The sequence below is a fragment of the Orbicella faveolata genome, unplaced genomic scaffold (assembly GCF_042242905.1).
Source record: "Orbicella faveolata isolate gen_17 unplaced genomic scaffold, um_ofav_v1 contig_24, whole genome shotgun sequence".
Lineage (NCBI taxonomy): Eukaryota > Metazoa > Cnidaria > Anthozoa > Scleractinia > Merulinidae > Orbicella > Orbicella faveolata.
The window spans coordinates 5,228,228-5,246,307 of NW_028301552.1; the positions used below are offsets into that span (position 1 = coordinate 5,228,228).

An 18,080-nucleotide genomic window follows, 5' to 3' on the forward strand; every position below is an offset into this window, starting at 1 on the left:
GTAGCTTGTTTAATTTTACGGAACATATACAATGTGACTTTTTTTTCGTGCTGATGAAAAATTTTAAATGCTATTTGTTCATGAACTTTTGTATCGTTGCCTGAAGAAAGAAAAGTGGACGACGAGTTCGGGATTTCTTTGCCTAAACACGAGTTTAATTAGCTTTTTTGCCCGTTGACTTGAAACCTACTTACATTAGGAGGAATCTTTGTCTATTTTTCTCTTCTTTACGCTCTGCACGCGTGAACACTTGCTGCCAAGATATATCACGACAACGTCTGCTTTTCCTCGGTTACCGTCGGTTACTGAGCTAAACCATGCGTGACGAGGCGATCAACTGTCGACAAACCCAGGTTGACTTACTTTTGATTTTGCCGGCATTTACCGAGGTTTGCTACTGTGTTTAGACGATTACAAATTTCACTTCAGTAAAGTTAAAACAAAACCAAGGTAAACATCTCTCGAGAAAGCACGGGTTCATTAGTATTCTTATAATCGATTGTATATATTTGAGCGTATACAAAAATTTTACTTTCGACTTGAAAATGACCGTCGAACGGTCGAAACGTCGTTGCTTTTTAACCTTAACTTTCATAGTGAAATCCGTAACAAATTACTTACAAGAATTATAGCCTCAAGAAAAACCTGATTTTCTCGATAAACTGGATTGCTATGTGTATTAGGCTGTATCTGCTTGACGCGGTCACCGCATTGGCTGCAGTGCCAGTAGCTGCTTTGTTTTCTAAGATTCTCATCCCGTTAATATTCTTTGGATTTGTCATACTTCAAAGTCAATTCCTACAAACTTTAAGGGACGATCATGTATATGTGGGTTATTGCGGTCGATGTGTTCAAGTTCCAGGTCGCTGGTACAAGTTAAGCGGCGAATAAGACTTGTACATTTTTTTGCGGGAGGGGGCGGATGTACACAGGCTACAGTGGAACCTGCCTTACCGTCACTTGTTATGACGGCTAAATTTTTTTTTGTCCCGGCGAAACGCAGTTAAGTTAATACGACCAACGACCACATTTTGAAATCCCAACCTGTATAATCCTTTATAATTTTAACTCGTTAATCAGCCACTCGAACCAAATATGCATTCGTAGTTGATCAAGCAAGTCAAAGATTGAGAAACAATGTTGAAAAGTATTCTTTTATATTCAAAGAGCCTATAACATGCTTTTGACATTGAAATCTTTTGATGATATTATTGCCTATACTGATTGAAGCTTCAATTTTTTAAAATGAAAACAGCTTACATCAGATGTAGTTGAAAAGCTATACTATTTTCCTTCGCTCCTTTACGTTAGCCCATAATGTTTTTGAAAGAAAAGAAAACGTAAATAGTCGTCAGTAAGAAATATGAATAAAAAATACATTGTTCGAAATCTATAAGATGGAGGAAACCCCGGCTCACCTAAAGGCTGGAAAGGATTATCGAGCTTACTGGAGACAAAAATGGAACAAACCTTGTCGTGAAAAAGGCCTTGACTTGATTTTCCGATAAGACGCGAACTACTTTGTTTAATTCGCATGTTTTTACGACCAAGGCTTTGTATAACTTGCGCAAGAGGTTTCTCTATTTTGTTTCCATGGATGGATAGGATGTTTGGATAGGAAATGCTGTGATTGGTCGTTGTTTAAGTTGGTCGTATACCACCTTTACCGTGTAGCAGTTTGCTTGTGTTAAACCGTGAACTCCTATTGGAGTGTTAAAACTCTTTTTTACAACTAGTCTGTTCTTGTTTGATTTGTCTTCACCTTCTGCATCTGGACAAGTCAGTGCTCTATGAATCAAGCTCCAAATATCGCACAATTTTGTGGCTTTAAAAAAACTTTTACCGTTTTTTCCATGGAACATGTGATTCTCTGCTACGTGGTCTAGAAACGATCTTAGCTCTGCTCTGTGTCCTAGCAACTCTCTGTGTCTTAGCCCCGCTTTGTGCCCTACTCTGTGTGCTAATAACTCTCTGTGTCTGTTCTTCGTAGCCGTTGATTTTCTCTGTTTTCTACTTTGTCCTCTCTCTCCGCTCTCTATCCGGTATTCCCTGATCTTGGTGGCTGCTCGATGCCTTCTCTTCTCGCTGTGCCCACTGCTCCTCCCGTGTCGCCACTCTTGCTTGTTTTCCCTCCTCGACGTCTTCTCTTCGTGGTAGCTGGACGTCTTCTCTTTTTCGTAGCCGCTTCCCTCTTCGCCGTAACGAAGGAAGTATGTGCCAACGGTGTCCACTGTACGTTCGCCAACCCACCTTGGCTTCATTGCTGATCATAGCTGTTGATCTTCGGGATATTTGTTGCTCCCTGCTCCGATGTATTTCAACATATTTTAGACAACTTTTCATTCTCCCTTCACATCGCCTTCTGTCTTCTGCCTCATTTCAAATTTGCATAGTCAACGTAATTTATGTGCAGGAGTAACTTTACGCTTCAGAGCCTATGCATGTGCATAGTCAACGTAATTTATGTGCAGGAGTAACTTTACGCTTCAGAGACTCGACCCTCGACCCACATGTTCTTCAAATTGCATAGTCAACGTAAGAGTTGAAGAATCCATCAGCAGTAGCAATTTTCACGATTCAGAGACTCGACCCTACAAGACACGTCGTCAAGTTGACTGTGAAACTGGCTCAAATTTGCATCGCAATGTTTCCCTTGACCTTCACCTTCTGCATCTGGACAAGCCTATAACATGCTTGCGAACCCTGTAAGGTATGTCAAGGGATATTTATATAGCGCTCATTGTGTTCACTGTGTTCCTTGTGGTGCAAAGACCCTTGTCTACGCATGCGCACATTTTTACGCATGCGCCTCGCTTTAATTTCTGTTTTCTTCCTTGGTTTAAATGCCACTCGTTTGTTGCTATAATAATAGAATGGTGAATTCATGCTTTGGATTTGTGGGGTTCGTGATGAAGAAAACAAGCAGATCGAAAAGCTGTTAAGCCAAAGTGACTCAAAGCATCAACGGCCGTTTCAGGATACTGGAAACGAGGTTTCCCAGCGTACACTTGGTTTTTAAACACGAGGGCGGCCATGTTGTTTTCGCCGCGAACTTTTCTTTGACAAAGTTTTACAAATTTTCTGATCGGTTTTCACGCAATGTCGTATCATCCGCCACCACAACAGCCACTCGGCCATCCTCCAACGGGAATCCGTCCTCCTTCAAGCGCTATGCCACCCGGAATGCCGCCTCCTGGTAATTTAGCGCCGGGGCTGCCTCTTCCGCCACCGTTTCCTGGTCCTCCTCCCGGCTCCCGGCTTTTCCTCCGATGCCTCCACCAGGCACTGCAGGTGAGAAAACTAGCATACAGAGTGTCGTAAACGCTTTGCAAAGGGATTTAAATGTTCTGGAGATTCCATGAGACGCTAAGGGGCGCTTTTAGTGAGCATTTTAGAGTTAAACCTGCCCGTTCTTTATCGTGTGTGATCTTAGTTGATGTTCACTGTTGGCTTCCAGTTGTACTGCACAGTTACAGTCAGGCCTGGAGCATTTTCCACTTGTTCTACAGAATCCAAGGCCTTCTTTTTACAGCTTTAAAAAATGTTCGAGTTCCTTAGTTTCTTCCAAAACTGCAATAATTTATACGCAGCTTTAGAGGCATAGTACTTTCGACAAACTCTTGACTACATGCATATTCGTACGAACTGTCGTGTAAGCTTATGTACTGTACTTGCAAAACTGAAATTTCATTCTTAGTTGACTTTCGATTTTAAATGAGATAGTTGTTGTAAAAATAAAAGATGTATAGATTCACAACTTCTTTTGAAGTTGAATGAAGCAAGGTTTCGTTTCTGTGCCGAGTTATTCTGGGACTTGTTGATGTCGTTGAAATTTTATAATTTATTTTATTTATTTTTTGTGCCCCCTATTAGTAGAGGGTTTTTTTATCCTCGGCTAGAATGTATTTGACACATTAATAAAGTTATTGATTGATTGATTGTTGTAATTCATATTTGTTAGAGATTCGTCACTCTTTATGGCATAAATAACTTCATATAGAGTTGACTTAAAATATGAAATAGTTTCCTGTACTCAAAGCGATATAAGCCTCTGAAGCCATTTAGCTCCATTTAAGGAATGCATTGGTCTATCAGACTGATGCAGTTCTAAATTGTAAATTGTGGCTTTGGTATAATGTGGTTCAGGATTTGTACAGCAAGCAAGTAATACTTTTGAGCATGAGTTTTGTTGTGTCAACTTTGTGATACTTGTGACATTGCTACCCTCCAACTATGGTCAATACTATTACTTAGTGTAATTTTATGGTGGCAAGTGTTCTGTTCCACTGCTTCCTTAATGCAAAATAACTAACCACAAACTAGGTCATGATCATGGCCATGATTCCCTGGAGTGTTCAAAATGCAGGGCAGGAAAAAAATTGTGAAATCCAGTGGGCCCCCACTAAAATATTACTTGCCCAATAGGCACAACTATGGAAAGAAATACAGAATGTTTGTGTTTTTCGTTGCCATCTTTAATCTACCATGTGCTTTATTAGTATAGAGTGTGTTCATTGTTACGTAATAAAAAATAAAATCAAAAACCATTCAGTGGATAAAGTCAAGAAATTGTGATATTTTAGAAGATAAATAAAGAAGACAGTTCTCCAAATTTAGGGTGTGTGCATTGTCCCAAAGTTGACAAATTTGTCGAAATATTCTGCGCAAAATTATAGAACCTAGTATGGAGCCGTCAGGTTGGTGGACCTCCTTAGCCCTCCAATATGGCGGCCAGAAAATAGTGGAATCATCTGGAACTTGCTTTGGCCATCTAGTTGACTGATTATCTGAATCAAACCAAAAAACATTTACACACACACTTTTCCTAATACTTTAACTCCTAAAATGGCTAAAAGTCACGAGATAAGTGTATATTTTTTGACAAACGTGATCTTAGCCTTATCTCACGCACAACCCTAACTCCGAACTTTAAAACGCACTGGTTTCCAAACGAAGTTCACTATTGAGCTGGAAAGTTGTAAACAGATATAAATTTAGTACCTCTTATGCCTGACGAGGATAAAACCTTTAGTAGCTCCTTAGTTTTGGATTTCAGAATTTGATGACATCACATGAACACACTCTCTTGCCAGACTTCTTTTTTCCAAACATGCAATATGGTAGCCAATATGGCAATCGGAGGACGAACACAAGCAACGTATGCTTGGATTTTAAATTAATCCATGTTTTCGACTCATTGTTATGCTCATCTTGCAGTCTGAAGTTTTGAAATTGTTTTTGATTGGAAATTATCACTGACAAGACCACTGAGACTAATTTCACTTGCCCACCGGACCACTAAACTTCTATTTTCACTTGCCCAAGAGAAAAATTTACTCCCCCTCCCCCGGGCAATTGAACCTTGGTTTTTTCATGCCCTACGGTAGTGTTTCATTTGTGTAGAGTACTCATGTAGTCAAAATTTTGTGTTGATTAAATTTAGTGACACCATGCTTGAGTTTAGTACATTTAAACTTTCCAATTTTGTTTTTGTTTTTTTTTACTATTGCATACAATACTAACATTACTTGCACTACTAAGACTTCTTACAATACTAACGTTACCTACAATACTTACATTACTTACAATACTAATATCACTTACGACACAACTGACCTCACTGACAATACGACCGTTACTCACACTACGATTACTACTAACACTACGATTACACACAACAACTACTACAGATGCTCTGCCTACACAACTGATAATACAAATCTTACTCTACATTGTACTCTAATTACACAATTACTTTTTGTGTTAACAAGATACTTTATATGAAATTACAATGCAGCTATTTGAATTATCATGAATGTACATATAAATTTACATAATTTACAAGCAGCACTTACTCCTTTCTGAAAAAAAATTGGATTGTTATTCAAAAGTAGGTTCCATTTTGCCTGAAAATGTTTTAAGCTTAAGATGCTTTGAGAGGCTATAAGCTTTTCAATTTCATATTTTCTCTTGACCACATCTTCGAAAGGCAAAAAGAGAGGGATTTGTTTATTTTTGCAACAATTCCATAAATAAATTTTACCTAAAATGATAAAGTAGTTGAGCAGGTTAGATCTCTGATCTAATATTCCTAATATAATGTTACTATATTCCAGTTTTATTTGCTCCCTGGTTACTGTCAACCAAAAGTTTTCAAATTTAGTCCAAAATTCTGTTGAGAAGGAGCATTGATAAAAGAAATGTTCTTATGTTTCTCGAGAGGTTTGACAAAACGTACAAATATCACTTTGAATCCTTCCGATTTTTGCTAATCGGGTATTCAAAAACAAAATGTCGTTTAAAATTTTGAACTGAATACATTGTATAAATGTTTCAAGAGCAACTGATTTTGCCAGTACAAACGCTTTTCGAGTCTCTTCTTTAAAATCTGACATTAGTTTAGAGAACCCTCTTGAATGTTTGGCTTTTTCTTGAATGAGAAAAGCATAAAAGTTTCTACTCTTGCTCGAGAGAGGATCAAAATCTTTGTTACCACATTTTAACTCAAGTGTATTTAAAACGTTTCTATCGATGATGAGATTCCTTAAATGCTTTGGCACAGAGCAACGAACAGCAGACCACATCAAGTAATTTGAGCCATTAGACCCTTGTCCTTTGCTATGTTAAAGGATTCAACATTGTTCCGAGAATACATTAAGTCGCTGATAAAAATTACCCCAGCATTCATATAGTTATGATAACAGATCGGTTTGCCGTCTATCTTTATACAGTGGAACCCCGTTAATATGGACACCAAAGGGAGATGATTAAGTGTCCGCATTATCCGGGTGTCCGTATTAAGCGGGCTAATTTAAGAGAAAATATATGAGCTTTTTAGTTGTCGGGACAAAGAAAACTGTCCGTTGTAAGCGAGTGTCCGTATTAAGCGGATGTCCGTAGAGCAGGTTTTCACTGTATTACAATTATTCCAAATTATAGAGTCAAAAGCTTTAGAATCCGTTGAAAAATTTGAGCGAAATTCAGACCACCACTGCAGCATTTCCAAATAAAAAATCGAATTAATATGATAGTCATTAATATTATAGTTGCAGTGAAAAAAGAAAAAACTTCCATAAGGTTTGAGCAAATGTCTAAGATAGCTTTTCCATGGAGACAGTTCGGGATTGAAAATTTTCGAAATCCATGCTAATCTAAAAGACTTAATTGAAGTCTCTAAATCAGTGAGATTTAACCCACCATAGTCAGAACAATTAATTGTAGCTCTTCTGGTTATTTTATCAGACCCTTTCCACAAGAATTTATATATTATCATTTGAATCAGTGATATAAATTCCGAGGGAGGTGAGAGGATAGAAAATATATATACCAATTTAGGGAGAAGAAGACTTTTAATGATTGACACTTTATCAAATAAAGAGAGACCTCTCCAGCTCCACTGATGTATTTGTTTTTTAATTTCGGCAATCTTGTTGTAAAAATTTTTCTGAAAAGACACTTCTTTGTTATAACTGTAGTGTACCCCAAGAGCTTCTACACTTTTGCACCATTTTAAAGATAAGGGTCTCTCGGGGCTGTCATGACATGAACCAATCCACATTGCCTCTGTTTTAGTATAATTAACCTTTAAACCTGATAGTTTTCCAAAATGATCAAGTAATTTAAAGAGATTTTGTGTGGATGTTAAATCGGATAAAAAGGCAGTGAGGTCGTCTGCATATTGGACAAGTTTCCATTCCTTTAAGTCTAATTTAATTCCTTTAATATTGATACTAGTTCGGATTGCAGCAGCTAAAATCTCAATTGCGATCACAAATAGATATGGCGACAGAGGATCCCCTTGCCTAACACCTCTGCTTAACTCAAAATTAGCAGAAAAAGATCCATTGTTTATAATGCAACTGGATACATTTCTATAAAATGTTTTCAGCCATCTTACAAGACTGTTACCAAAGCCGAAAATTTCTAAGCATTTAAACGTAAAATTTCATTCAAGGCTATCGAATGCCTTTTCAAAATCTATGAATAATAATATAACCAGAATATCGAATGTGTTAGTGTATTCCATGACATCTAGAATTGATCTAGCTGCTTCCCCTATGTATTGACCTGAAACATATCCAGTCTGATTGCTGTGGATTATCTCTGGTGAAATTTTAGTGATTCGTGTTGCTATTACTTTGGATGCTATTTTAGTGTCTACATTGGTGAGAGAAATCAGTCTCCAATTTTCAAGACGGGTTCTGTCTTTACCTGTTTTTAACCGCGCGGCCATGGGCCGAGCGCGGTTCTAGGTTTACCCGTGGTTTATTTTTTTTTTTTTTATTTTTTTTGTCGGTGACCAGACGCAGACCTCCGCTCGGCCAAACTTTGAGTCACGCAACGTGTGATGTTTTTCCGCCAGAAGCTGTTAAAACATAAACACACGGACAATTTTACGGATATTGTTTTCTTTTTTGTGGGTAAAATATATTTTCTTTTCGCTTTATCAAAGCGTTGGATTTAAAGGGAATAATAAATACGCTGAAAAAAGGTATTACGTCAGCCATGGAATGCGCTGACGTTGCAGCTTTCACTTTTGCTACGTGACAAATAAGATCGTGTTTACTTTGCAAGTTTATTTCGGCAGAAGCGACGGTCATTAATTTATTTGTAATTTTGCGAGTATTTCTTGCGGTTTTAGGCAAATGAAGTAAATCCTTTGACTGTTTCATCGCAGCGAGTTCATAGATCGGAAAGAAAATTAAATATTTGCAAGCCAAGCAAAGAACGTGTCAGAACGTGCAAAGATTACGTCATTGATAGGGAAATAACCACCGTACTAAAGATAGCCGTAGATAACGCAATTCTTGAATTATGTGACTCGTGTGACTTCTTTGCTAACCCTTAACTCAAGGGAAAAAAACAATTAAATTTAATCGTGACTTTAAAGAATATATAATATATAATATCCCGAAGAAACTTCCAGATTAAGACTATTACGTCATCGGAGATGTCACAACGGCTACGACTGATGGTGCGATAATAGAGTTTATGTTGATCAAGTGCTGTGATGTCTACAGTAATCAATGAATCATCAAAGATTGCTTTGGAATATGCACTGCGTTGCGACTGTAGTACTAAGAAAACAGTTAAATTTTAAAAGCGCGGTTATAAGATCTAACAGATCTTCTTGTTTCGATAAGTGTAATGACCCCTTACCTTTGTGAGTTAGACATTTCTCCCTCTTCATACATGTAAGCCTCGTTAAAGCTTTCGACCACCATTTCACCGATTGATGACCAAAATACATTATAAAATTCAATTGGCAGACCATCATTTCCAGGAGTCTTACCTAGTTGGAATGTTTTGATAATGTTTTGGCATTCTTCAATTGTTATTTTTCCTTCACGTCTCGCACTTGCTTCACTTGATAGCTTTGATAGATTTGGATTTTCAAAGAAGATTGCTGCATCTGGAGTGTCTAACTTTGTTTTGGAACTGCTGTACAGCTTAGTGTAAAATTGCTTTTGTGCGTTCATTATCGAGAGTGGATCAGTAGAGATAACTCCACTAATATATAATTTTCTAATATGTTTCTTAATATGGTTGCGTTTCTCCAAATTTAAAAAATATTTACTATTCTTTTCTCCTTGTTCGTGCCATCGTGCCCTTGCCCATATAATTAAACCTTCAACTTTTTTGTCATACATCAATTCAAGTTTGCTTTTATATCTTTCCATTGTTATTCACGTATTGTCACAGGGATTATCTTGAAAGGCAGCTAATGATTCTTGATATTTGTTAGTTAATTCTCTTTCATGTTTTTGTCGAATTTGCGATAAACGCTTTGAGAAAATAATAGAATTGGTTCTAATATTAAATTTTATCCAATCCCAAATTGATCTTTGGTCTCTGAGATCCTTTGCTTCCTCAAGCCAAATAGGCAATTTATCAATGATCATCTTTTTATATTCTTCATTCGCCAATAGCGTCGTATTCAATTTCCAGTAGCCAGGACCTCTGTTATTTTCCTTAATTTCTTCGAGTTCTAGGAATACTGCAGAATGGTCTGATTTGATTGAGGGCAAAATATCCACTTTTGTAACTAAATCATGCAGTTTATCCGAGATCAACCAGTAATCTAATCTACAAAATACAAAAGGATAACAGCGACCCCAAGTGAAACTTTGTTGATTTGGATTTTTTATACGCCAAATGTCATGGAGACTGAACTCATCTTGAATTTCTTCAATAGATTTTATGACGTGCCTCTGGGGAATTTGAATTCCACCTTTTTTATCCAGATTAATATTCAGGGGACAATTAAAATCACCTCCCATAATTATGTTCTCTTCATTTCCGAAATCATTGGTTCTTAATAGTTTTGATAGTTTATGATAAAATTGAACAGCTTCTGCATCTTTGTTGGGCCCGTAGATATTTGCAATGGTATAATTTTCCTCTTTGATCAAAGCTTTAAACAACAAAAGTCTTCCACTCGAATCTGTCTGAGACATCATTATATCAATGTCAAAGCCGTTCTTTATAAGCACCGCGACACCTCTGGCGTTTGTACTCCCACGAGAAAATAATATCTCTGCACCCCATTCTTTTTTCCACTGAGCCTCACGCTCCTTGCTTGAATGCGTTTCTTGTAAAAATATAAAATTGGCTTTTTGCTTTCTGCACCAGGAAAATATTGCTCTTCTTTTTTTTAAATTACTTAGCCCTCTCACGTTAAAGGATAATAATTTAATTGTATCAGGCTTCGAGTTTTGTTTACTCATCATTTTAACTATATACGGGAGGTTGTTTCATTGCCTGGAGTAACTGCCGCTTTTTTAAATACAATGATGTTAGAGATAATGTTTTCAATGTGCATGGTATCAGTTTAAAAGTAGAGATTATTGCATCCAACAGTAAAGTGTTCAACACAGTGCAAGCAACAACAAAAATCAACACACACACAATGACAAAAACACACATACATATAAACGAAAGTGCACTTACCATCCTGTGGTTGCAATGCACTCCCGTCGGGATCTCCACATAAAGGCGATTATCACTCGAATTGAACTAGTGTGCTTATACTCAATCTTATACTTAAAGAAGAAAACTAAAAGAAAGCCAAAAGAGTATTCTAGCTCTTAGAGCTTGACATACACTGCAGTAGTACCCTGGTAATGTTCTTACAATAACTATACATGAGATGTCAATATCAGTGTTAATAAATCTGAACTCGAATTAATAACTAGCGTAACGAACAAACTCACCATTCAATATCAGAATGTTAACAGGGAGATAACCTAGAACAATAACAATCGAAGATATTTGAGCAAAATATTAATAAACGTCAAAGCGTAGACATGTTCCTCTGTCAGTAGATTGATTTCAAAAACAAGTTGAACATATTTACTCATCCGGAAGCTTGAAAGATTTTAATTTTGAGCAATTTCGATCCTTGAACAAAATTTGCGCCGGTACCGACCAAGGTATGAATGCAAATTCGACATCACTTCTTTCTTTGATCCCCTTGAGATAGTCTTTTCAAAGCTTTGCTCGGTCTTTACGGACGTTCTTTGAGACATCATCAGAAATAAAAATCTGACTGTCTAGAAAGGGATTGTCCTTCAAAGCATTTGTGGTGACCTTAAGAATTTGAACTTTGTCCGAATACCTCAAAAAATGGATATGAATCGGCCTAACCGTTGAGGTGTTCGCCTCCGTGGCTCATTGGTTGACATTCGTTCGATGGGCCCTCATCACCTCAATGTTTTGAAGTTGCATGTGTCTTTCGAAGAATTCAACCCTCAGGAAATCTTCTAAGGAATTGTGTGTGGCTTCTGCACCTTCTGAACTCGTGTGTCCTACCTGCGTTGCGTCATCGCGTGACCTCCCTCATTCAAATTTTTAAATTCACTAATTTATTGTTGCCAACATATACATGTAACATGTACATCATTCTATATGTTCATAAATATAAGGCAACTTTATCAGAGTGGACACTTCTTTGTTCAACAGTTCCACCTGCTTTACCCACCAAACCTCCAATACCTGTTCCAGGAATTCCTCCTCTTGCAGTTGTAAGTAACAGTTTGCTTTACATAGCTGTACATTTCATAGTGGTTTAAGAACCTGCTGGCAGAAAATTGCCATTTTAATACTCCAAAATAGAAGAACCTGTTTAGCCAAGTAGGATCAAGTAGGTTCTTATATGTGGGTATACAAGTCTTGTTACAGAGAAAACATTACATTTATGTACATTCTGTAATCAGTCATGTAGGACTTATCATAATACAGTTGTGAACAGTGGCAGATCTAGGGGAGGGGCCTGGGGGGGCTGCCCCCCCCCCCTTATTTTGGGTTATGAAAGAAGAAATCACAGAAGGAAGAAAAGCTGGCAGGGCAATCAAAACAGAACTGCCCCTTCCCCCTCCTTCCCCACACCCCCTTAGCTCAAGGTCTGGATCTGCCACTGGTGAATATATACTGTTATTAGGCAAGTTGTAAGAAATAATGCCCATTGTAACAATGCCATCAGAGTAAGTAAAAGATTTCATCCAATCACCTCTATTCACTCTTGCTAGTGATTAACTGGATATGTTACTTGGAGAGCTGACATGCCAGACATTGGCATACGTCATTGTGGCAGGTTTTATTTCATTGTTGTTGTTGTTTTTAACCTCCAGCCACCTGGTCTGCCTCTTCTTCCTACTCCGACAACAATTCCCTCTGGGCGACCTCAATACAGACCAGAAAATAAACACACTAATAACCAGGTTAGTGGTTTATCTTTTTCATTTCATGTTTATTTTCTAATGGGTTATGAGTTAAGTTCAGGGCCGGGTTGTTTGAAAGCCGGTTAATGCTAACCCAGGATTAAAAGTTGACTGAAGTATTAATTTTTCTTGTATACAAATGTTTGTTCACTTTTATGTTTTGTGTACATGTAGTTTTAGATTACTCAAGCTCAAAACAGAAGGACTTACAATATAAACAGGAAACCTCACTGAAATCAAAATTCTCATTAATCCTGGTTAGCTTAATTGGGCTATGAACAACCCAGCCCATGTTCTTCAATACACAAGAGGAAATCTCATGGGTAAAGCTCATATATTGTATATATTACACTGTATTGTACACAGTATCACACTATCACAAAGTGTGTCCTATGAAGACATGAGTGATCATTGCAATTATACAAATTGTGCTTTTACTCATAAATCAAACCTTTGTAATATATAGGTATATGTAACAGTTATTTCTACATGTATATGGATAATCAATATTGTGTACTCTTTTATGTCAGTCATAACAAGGTTTTGCAGAGCCTGTAGAAATGACTGTGTCCAGTGTTGAGTGCTTAATTCGATTTATTTTCATTTCAGAATCAAAATCAAGGAAATTCATCCAAAACAACAACAGTGTTTGTAGGTAATATAACTGAGAGAGCGTCTGATGCACTTATAAGACAAATTTTAACGGTATGTATATTTCCTCTACTCGTTCTAAATTCTTAACTGTGATTAAATATGCTTGTTAAACTGGTCTTTGGTGAAGGCAATCCTCAGTGTATCGTGTTATGTTTTTGTGAGAGCAGAAATGCGGTCTTGTAGTAAACTGGAAACGTGTGCAAGGAGCCAAGGGAAAATTACAAGGTAAGCACATGCTCACTGTTTAATACTTGATTGAAACTTCTATAGTGGAAAAAATAAAGATAAAATCATCGAAGTTGGTATTAATTGTTTTTCTTCACATTGTAGCTTTTGGATTCTGTGATTATGGAGACCCTGAAGCAAGTCTTCGAGCCATAAGATTACTTCATACTAAAGTACTGGGAGACAAGGCATTAGTTGTAAGTAAATTATTGTTCATCATCTTGTAAATCTTCAGATTCTTTCTTGAACGTGTATATTGGTTAAGCCATTCTACTTAACCCCCACGTGAACTCCCATGAGTATTCAACATTTACATTGTATGGGATTGTCAAAGCTGACAACTGGTACATTTTAGCTGCTATCCCAAATACTGTGCTGGTCTGTCTGAAATGTTCATAGGTCAGTTTGGAGAGAATATTGAAATAGAATTGCTCAGTTAGGACCAGAAGCAGTGGACAAAGTTAAATAGGACATAGGATTAATGTGATTTTAATTCTATTTGAGAGAAAAAGATAAAGGTGCATATGGTTAGTTCCTATGGGGACCATTATTATTATAGAAGTATGAGTATGAGATTAAGAGCCAGTATGGCATGAAAATGTCAATCCAGTTATGTTCCCAGAGTCATCGATCACTTCACCTTGTTGTTGAATAAGAGACTATTAACTTACAAGATTGACGTGAGAAATGCGCGAAATGTGATAATCAAAAGCATAAGAAAATTATAACTTCCCCCTCAAGTAAGCACTCTTCCCTCTTCTTTTCTGTTTTTCCTTTTTCTGAGTCGACAGCATTAACCAGGGTTGCTTAGCCCATCCAGCATTTTTTACAATAATTAACAATAATTATTGCAAATTAACGTTGAATTCCTCTTGACCACAGGTGCATCATAACAGCACAAGAAACCATTTTCTTTACTTCTATTCAATTTCCAGATCCATGTATTTACAAAGTTCCTACAGTTGCAAAAATTTTCTCTTCTTTCAATCTAAGTTGAGCACAAGGCCACAAGATTTCTGAATAACTTTACTACAGTAACTTGTTTCAGCTTGCAAACTACTAAGTACTTTGGTCAATCTTGTCATGTAGAAATGTTATAAGGTGTAAAATGTCTAGCTGCAACATAGGAAAAATTATATAAGACCTCTTCTTGTATGATCATCCATCACTTGGTGCTAAATTTGAACTAAGCACCACAGCCATTTGTTACTGGACAGGTGTGAATGATCATTCTGCCATGTTTGTCTGTATTTTGTAGATGTCTTAAGTTTGTTTTCAGTTTAACCCTTTGCAAGTCAGGTTTTATTTGGTCCTTTTGAGACTTGGAGGGAGAGGTGTGACTCTACCTCCTTTTGATGTATGGTGACTTATTATATGGTGTGGAAATTAGTCATGTTTTCACCATTCTTGGATGCTTCTTGGATTTGTTCATGTCTTTGTTTCCATCAGGAAACCACTAAAACTGACTTTACAATGTTATTATGATTAAAACTAATAAAAGGAAACTAAAATAATAAAAATATAAAATAATGTTTATCCTTACCACAAGAAGTTTAAATTTAGTGCTTAGTAATTTTCAGTTCAAATTCCATGACCGCTAACATTTCAGTGTTTTCAAATAAACAATATTTTCAGTGAAGTCACAAAAATTGATAGCATTTTCTTAAAAGCAGTTCATGTGTTAAGTCTGTGGGCAGATTGTCCCTTCCCCCAGTGTGAATTACATTAATTTCAGCCTATGTCTAGTTGTACCCACCCCCTGAAGAGAAACATATTTTGATTGTGAAGCTTTAGACCTTACCGTGTGAAGCTCCTTAAACACGACATGGAGATCACTTTACTTCATTTAATAGCTGATGGGAAACACAAGCCCTGTGATGGATGCAAAGCAACTCATGTGATTCTACTGTATTTGTCAAGTCAATGTTGTTGTTGATAATCTGTTTCTTCTTTGTGTAGGAAATCAGTTGAGGGAGCAAACAACAGACTTGAGAAAAGTTTAGAAGACTTTTATAATGCTTGTGACCAGCTGCAGCTTTTTTTGGTATAAACAAATTGAATGTTTTGTGTCTTAACTCTTCATTGTCCTGGCCAAACAAAAACAGGAGTCATCAATAGTAATTATTATTAACTATGTCATTATTGTTGAAGAATGAGAGCTGTACAAGAGTCTCTGTCCTGTCTAAGTTTCCATGGTTCAACTAATAATAAAATTAAATTTGAGTAAGTTCATACTCCACTAAAAGTTTCAAAAGCAAGAAAGTATGTAAATTCTTGTCTACTTATTTTCTACTTGCAAGACTTTGTTATGAAGACAACAAATGCTCCTACAGTGCAACTTCTAAAACCAGGCCACTTATAAAACAAAGTTTAAAACCAATCCGAATGTTAATTGAGAAAGTAATTGACAACAGAATGGCCAACTCTTTCATCAATGAACCAATAACGTTGAAGGACACAAACAAAAGTTCTACAACAACATTTCAAACCCAGTAAATGGAATAAAGTTTCAATAAGTTGTGGAAGTTTTTTTTTCTTCCATGATTGGATTGGTTATTTCATTTCATGGTGAAACATTCCAACCTCGAAAACTGAGCATTTCGAAAACGATGACGTCATGATAATCACGTGATTTCCCTGACCCAGTCATCCTCAAACCAAAATCCCAAATGACCGGTGATTGTCGCGTTTTTAAATTTCTCCAGCGTAGTATGGACGGAAAACATTTGACGCATTTTCAGAGTGATAACGTTGTTTTCAAGTTCCTCCGGCGTAGCGTGGACAGGACCTAAAATACAAAATATACTCTTTCTTTTTCTTTCTTTTTCTAGGGGCTGATGAGGGAAACAGTCAATCAAACACAGGACAGTGCAAAGTACACACCGAAACCTGTGATCAGCAGCAGAACGGAAAACAGCACAGGCACACAGACATACACTGAGTATCTATCTACTGTACGGACTCAGATAGCAGCCACAAAAGAACTTCATGATATGCTCTCAGAATTCTGCCTTGCACAGCTACCTTAGTTTTGCAAGTCATCTGCATGCGTGAAGCAGTCACTCTATCCAAGAAAAAGAAACAGACCACTTGAAGAACAGCTGTGAACGAACTCCATGCTGCGTAACTGAAGATTTGAAAGGCTCTTTTGCAAAGATTGGCGAACTTTGAGATAAAGTTGTCAGGTTTTGGTAGCAGCAGAAAAGGCCGTTATTTCGTTTGTTCTCAGAACTCCCTCCCGTCTTTGCTTCAGGCGTGGCTAGTATTCATTTGATGTCAACAGTTCAGAACAGGCATCTGTCGAAGATGAGTGCTAGTGTATAGACACGATGTTACTCAGAGTTTTTATTCAAACAACACTTGACTTAAGTTAAACTCGTATGATCAAAAACTGCTTCACGTTAAGAATATTATAGAAAATCTGGATGAGATAAAGAAGGTAACAAATATCTGGTCCTCCTGATCCGGCTCCAAATGATAATTCATTTCGTTAATGTGACTTCCACAGAATTTAATCGAATGCGGTGTAAATTGTCTTGGAAAAGCACTGATACGTTATAGATAAGGTTAAGAGATTTTCCACAATAATAACGTATGAGAGAGGAGATTTGACAATAAAATAAAAGATATCGAACTGCATTTTAGAAACAAAAGAATTTCTAGATGGCAAAGAAAAGAATTATGGATTAAGTGTACGTAGAGTGAAGTATTTGTAACTCGTGTAAGTGTTGTATGTGTTGAAATAGATGTGCTGAATTAAAAAGGAAAAAAGTTACCTTGGTTAGCTCCTTGTAATTGTGTAGTGGTTAAAAGGCGGTGACGGCGGCAAGGGATATATTTGTTAATTATTACCCCAAGAAAATATTAGTTTTAAACTGTTTTTAGCTTTGGGGTAGCTGAATGTTTTCTTTCTTCATGAACGAAAAGCATAGTTGACTTCATTGGCCATAGGTACCTTGGACTACAAATAAAGCGTCTATGAAGTTTAATGCTTCTGTGACAACTGCATGCTCTTGTGAGAGACTGTCGCTTGATTCCGAATTTTAATTGAGCAGATTCATAGTTCTGATAAATACGTCTCTTTTATGTCTCTCGTATTTCCCTAAACGAAACACGCTTGGGAGCCGTGTAATACGCCTGGGTTTTTTTTTTTTTTGCCTTTCAGGCACCTTAGAACTGAAATTGTTTTGAAAATTAACAAACGCACGATGTAAAATCAGCACCGTTAGTTAAATCTGTAAGAATGTAAATTCCCCAGATGCCACGCTCCTTTGTTTCCCTTTGGACATCTGACCAAAATGAGCGCGGCCATTCGGGACGTAGCGTCGATTTCTAGTCGTTTTTGGGAGTCCGGGTGATCCCCTCCCAACGAAAGGCTGGATCACTGGTCCGTATCACTTAGCTTCACTTGTCCCGATTGAGGTGTGGGGCCAGAAAACCCGGCCCACAAGGCTGGAAACGACGATCGAGTCCGGGGGGTAC

The 18,080-nt window shown here is 37.2% G+C and overlaps 1 protein-coding gene across 2 annotated transcripts; it reads left to right on the forward strand.

Moving 5' to 3' along the window:
- Positions 1-3,211: 3,211 nt before the first annotated feature.
- LOC149110054 (uncharacterized) lies at positions 3,212-17,373 on the forward strand. 2 transcript variants are annotated; one of them, XR_016208051.1, is made up of 8 exons: positions 3,212-3,291; positions 11,962-12,023; positions 12,630-12,719; positions 13,329-13,424; positions 13,541-13,598; positions 13,704-13,795; positions 15,558-15,642; positions 16,430-17,373. XR_016208051.1 is itself a non-coding variant. In XM_089292252.1 (7 exons), exons 1-7 carry the CDS (start codon positions 3,270-3,272, stop codon positions 16,625-16,627), a joined length of 618 nt encoding a protein of 205 aa, XP_089148378.1. In that variant the 5' UTR covers positions 3,212-3,269; the 3' UTR covers positions 16,628-17,373. The 2 variants fall into 2 exon arrangements, 1 of the variants encoding a protein (XP_089148378.1); XM_089292252.1 differs by lacking the exon at positions 15,558-15,642.
- Positions 17,374-18,080: the final 707 nt, after the last annotated feature.

What these genes read in the sequence shown, in the direction of transcription:
- LOC149110054 (XM_089292252.1), top strand. Translation starts at nt 3,270, where the DNA reads ATGCCTCCACCAGGCACTGCAG. An exon ending in TTATAAGACAAATTTTAACG is followed by an intron (nt 13,425 to 13,540) that starts GTATGTATATTT and finishes TTGTGAGAGCAG; the next exon opens with AAATGCGGTCTTGTAGTAAA. An exon ending in AGCCAAGGGAAAATTACAAG is followed by an intron (nt 13,599 to 13,703) that starts GTAAGCACATGC and finishes TTCACATTGTAG; the next exon opens with CTTTTGGATTCTGTGATTAT.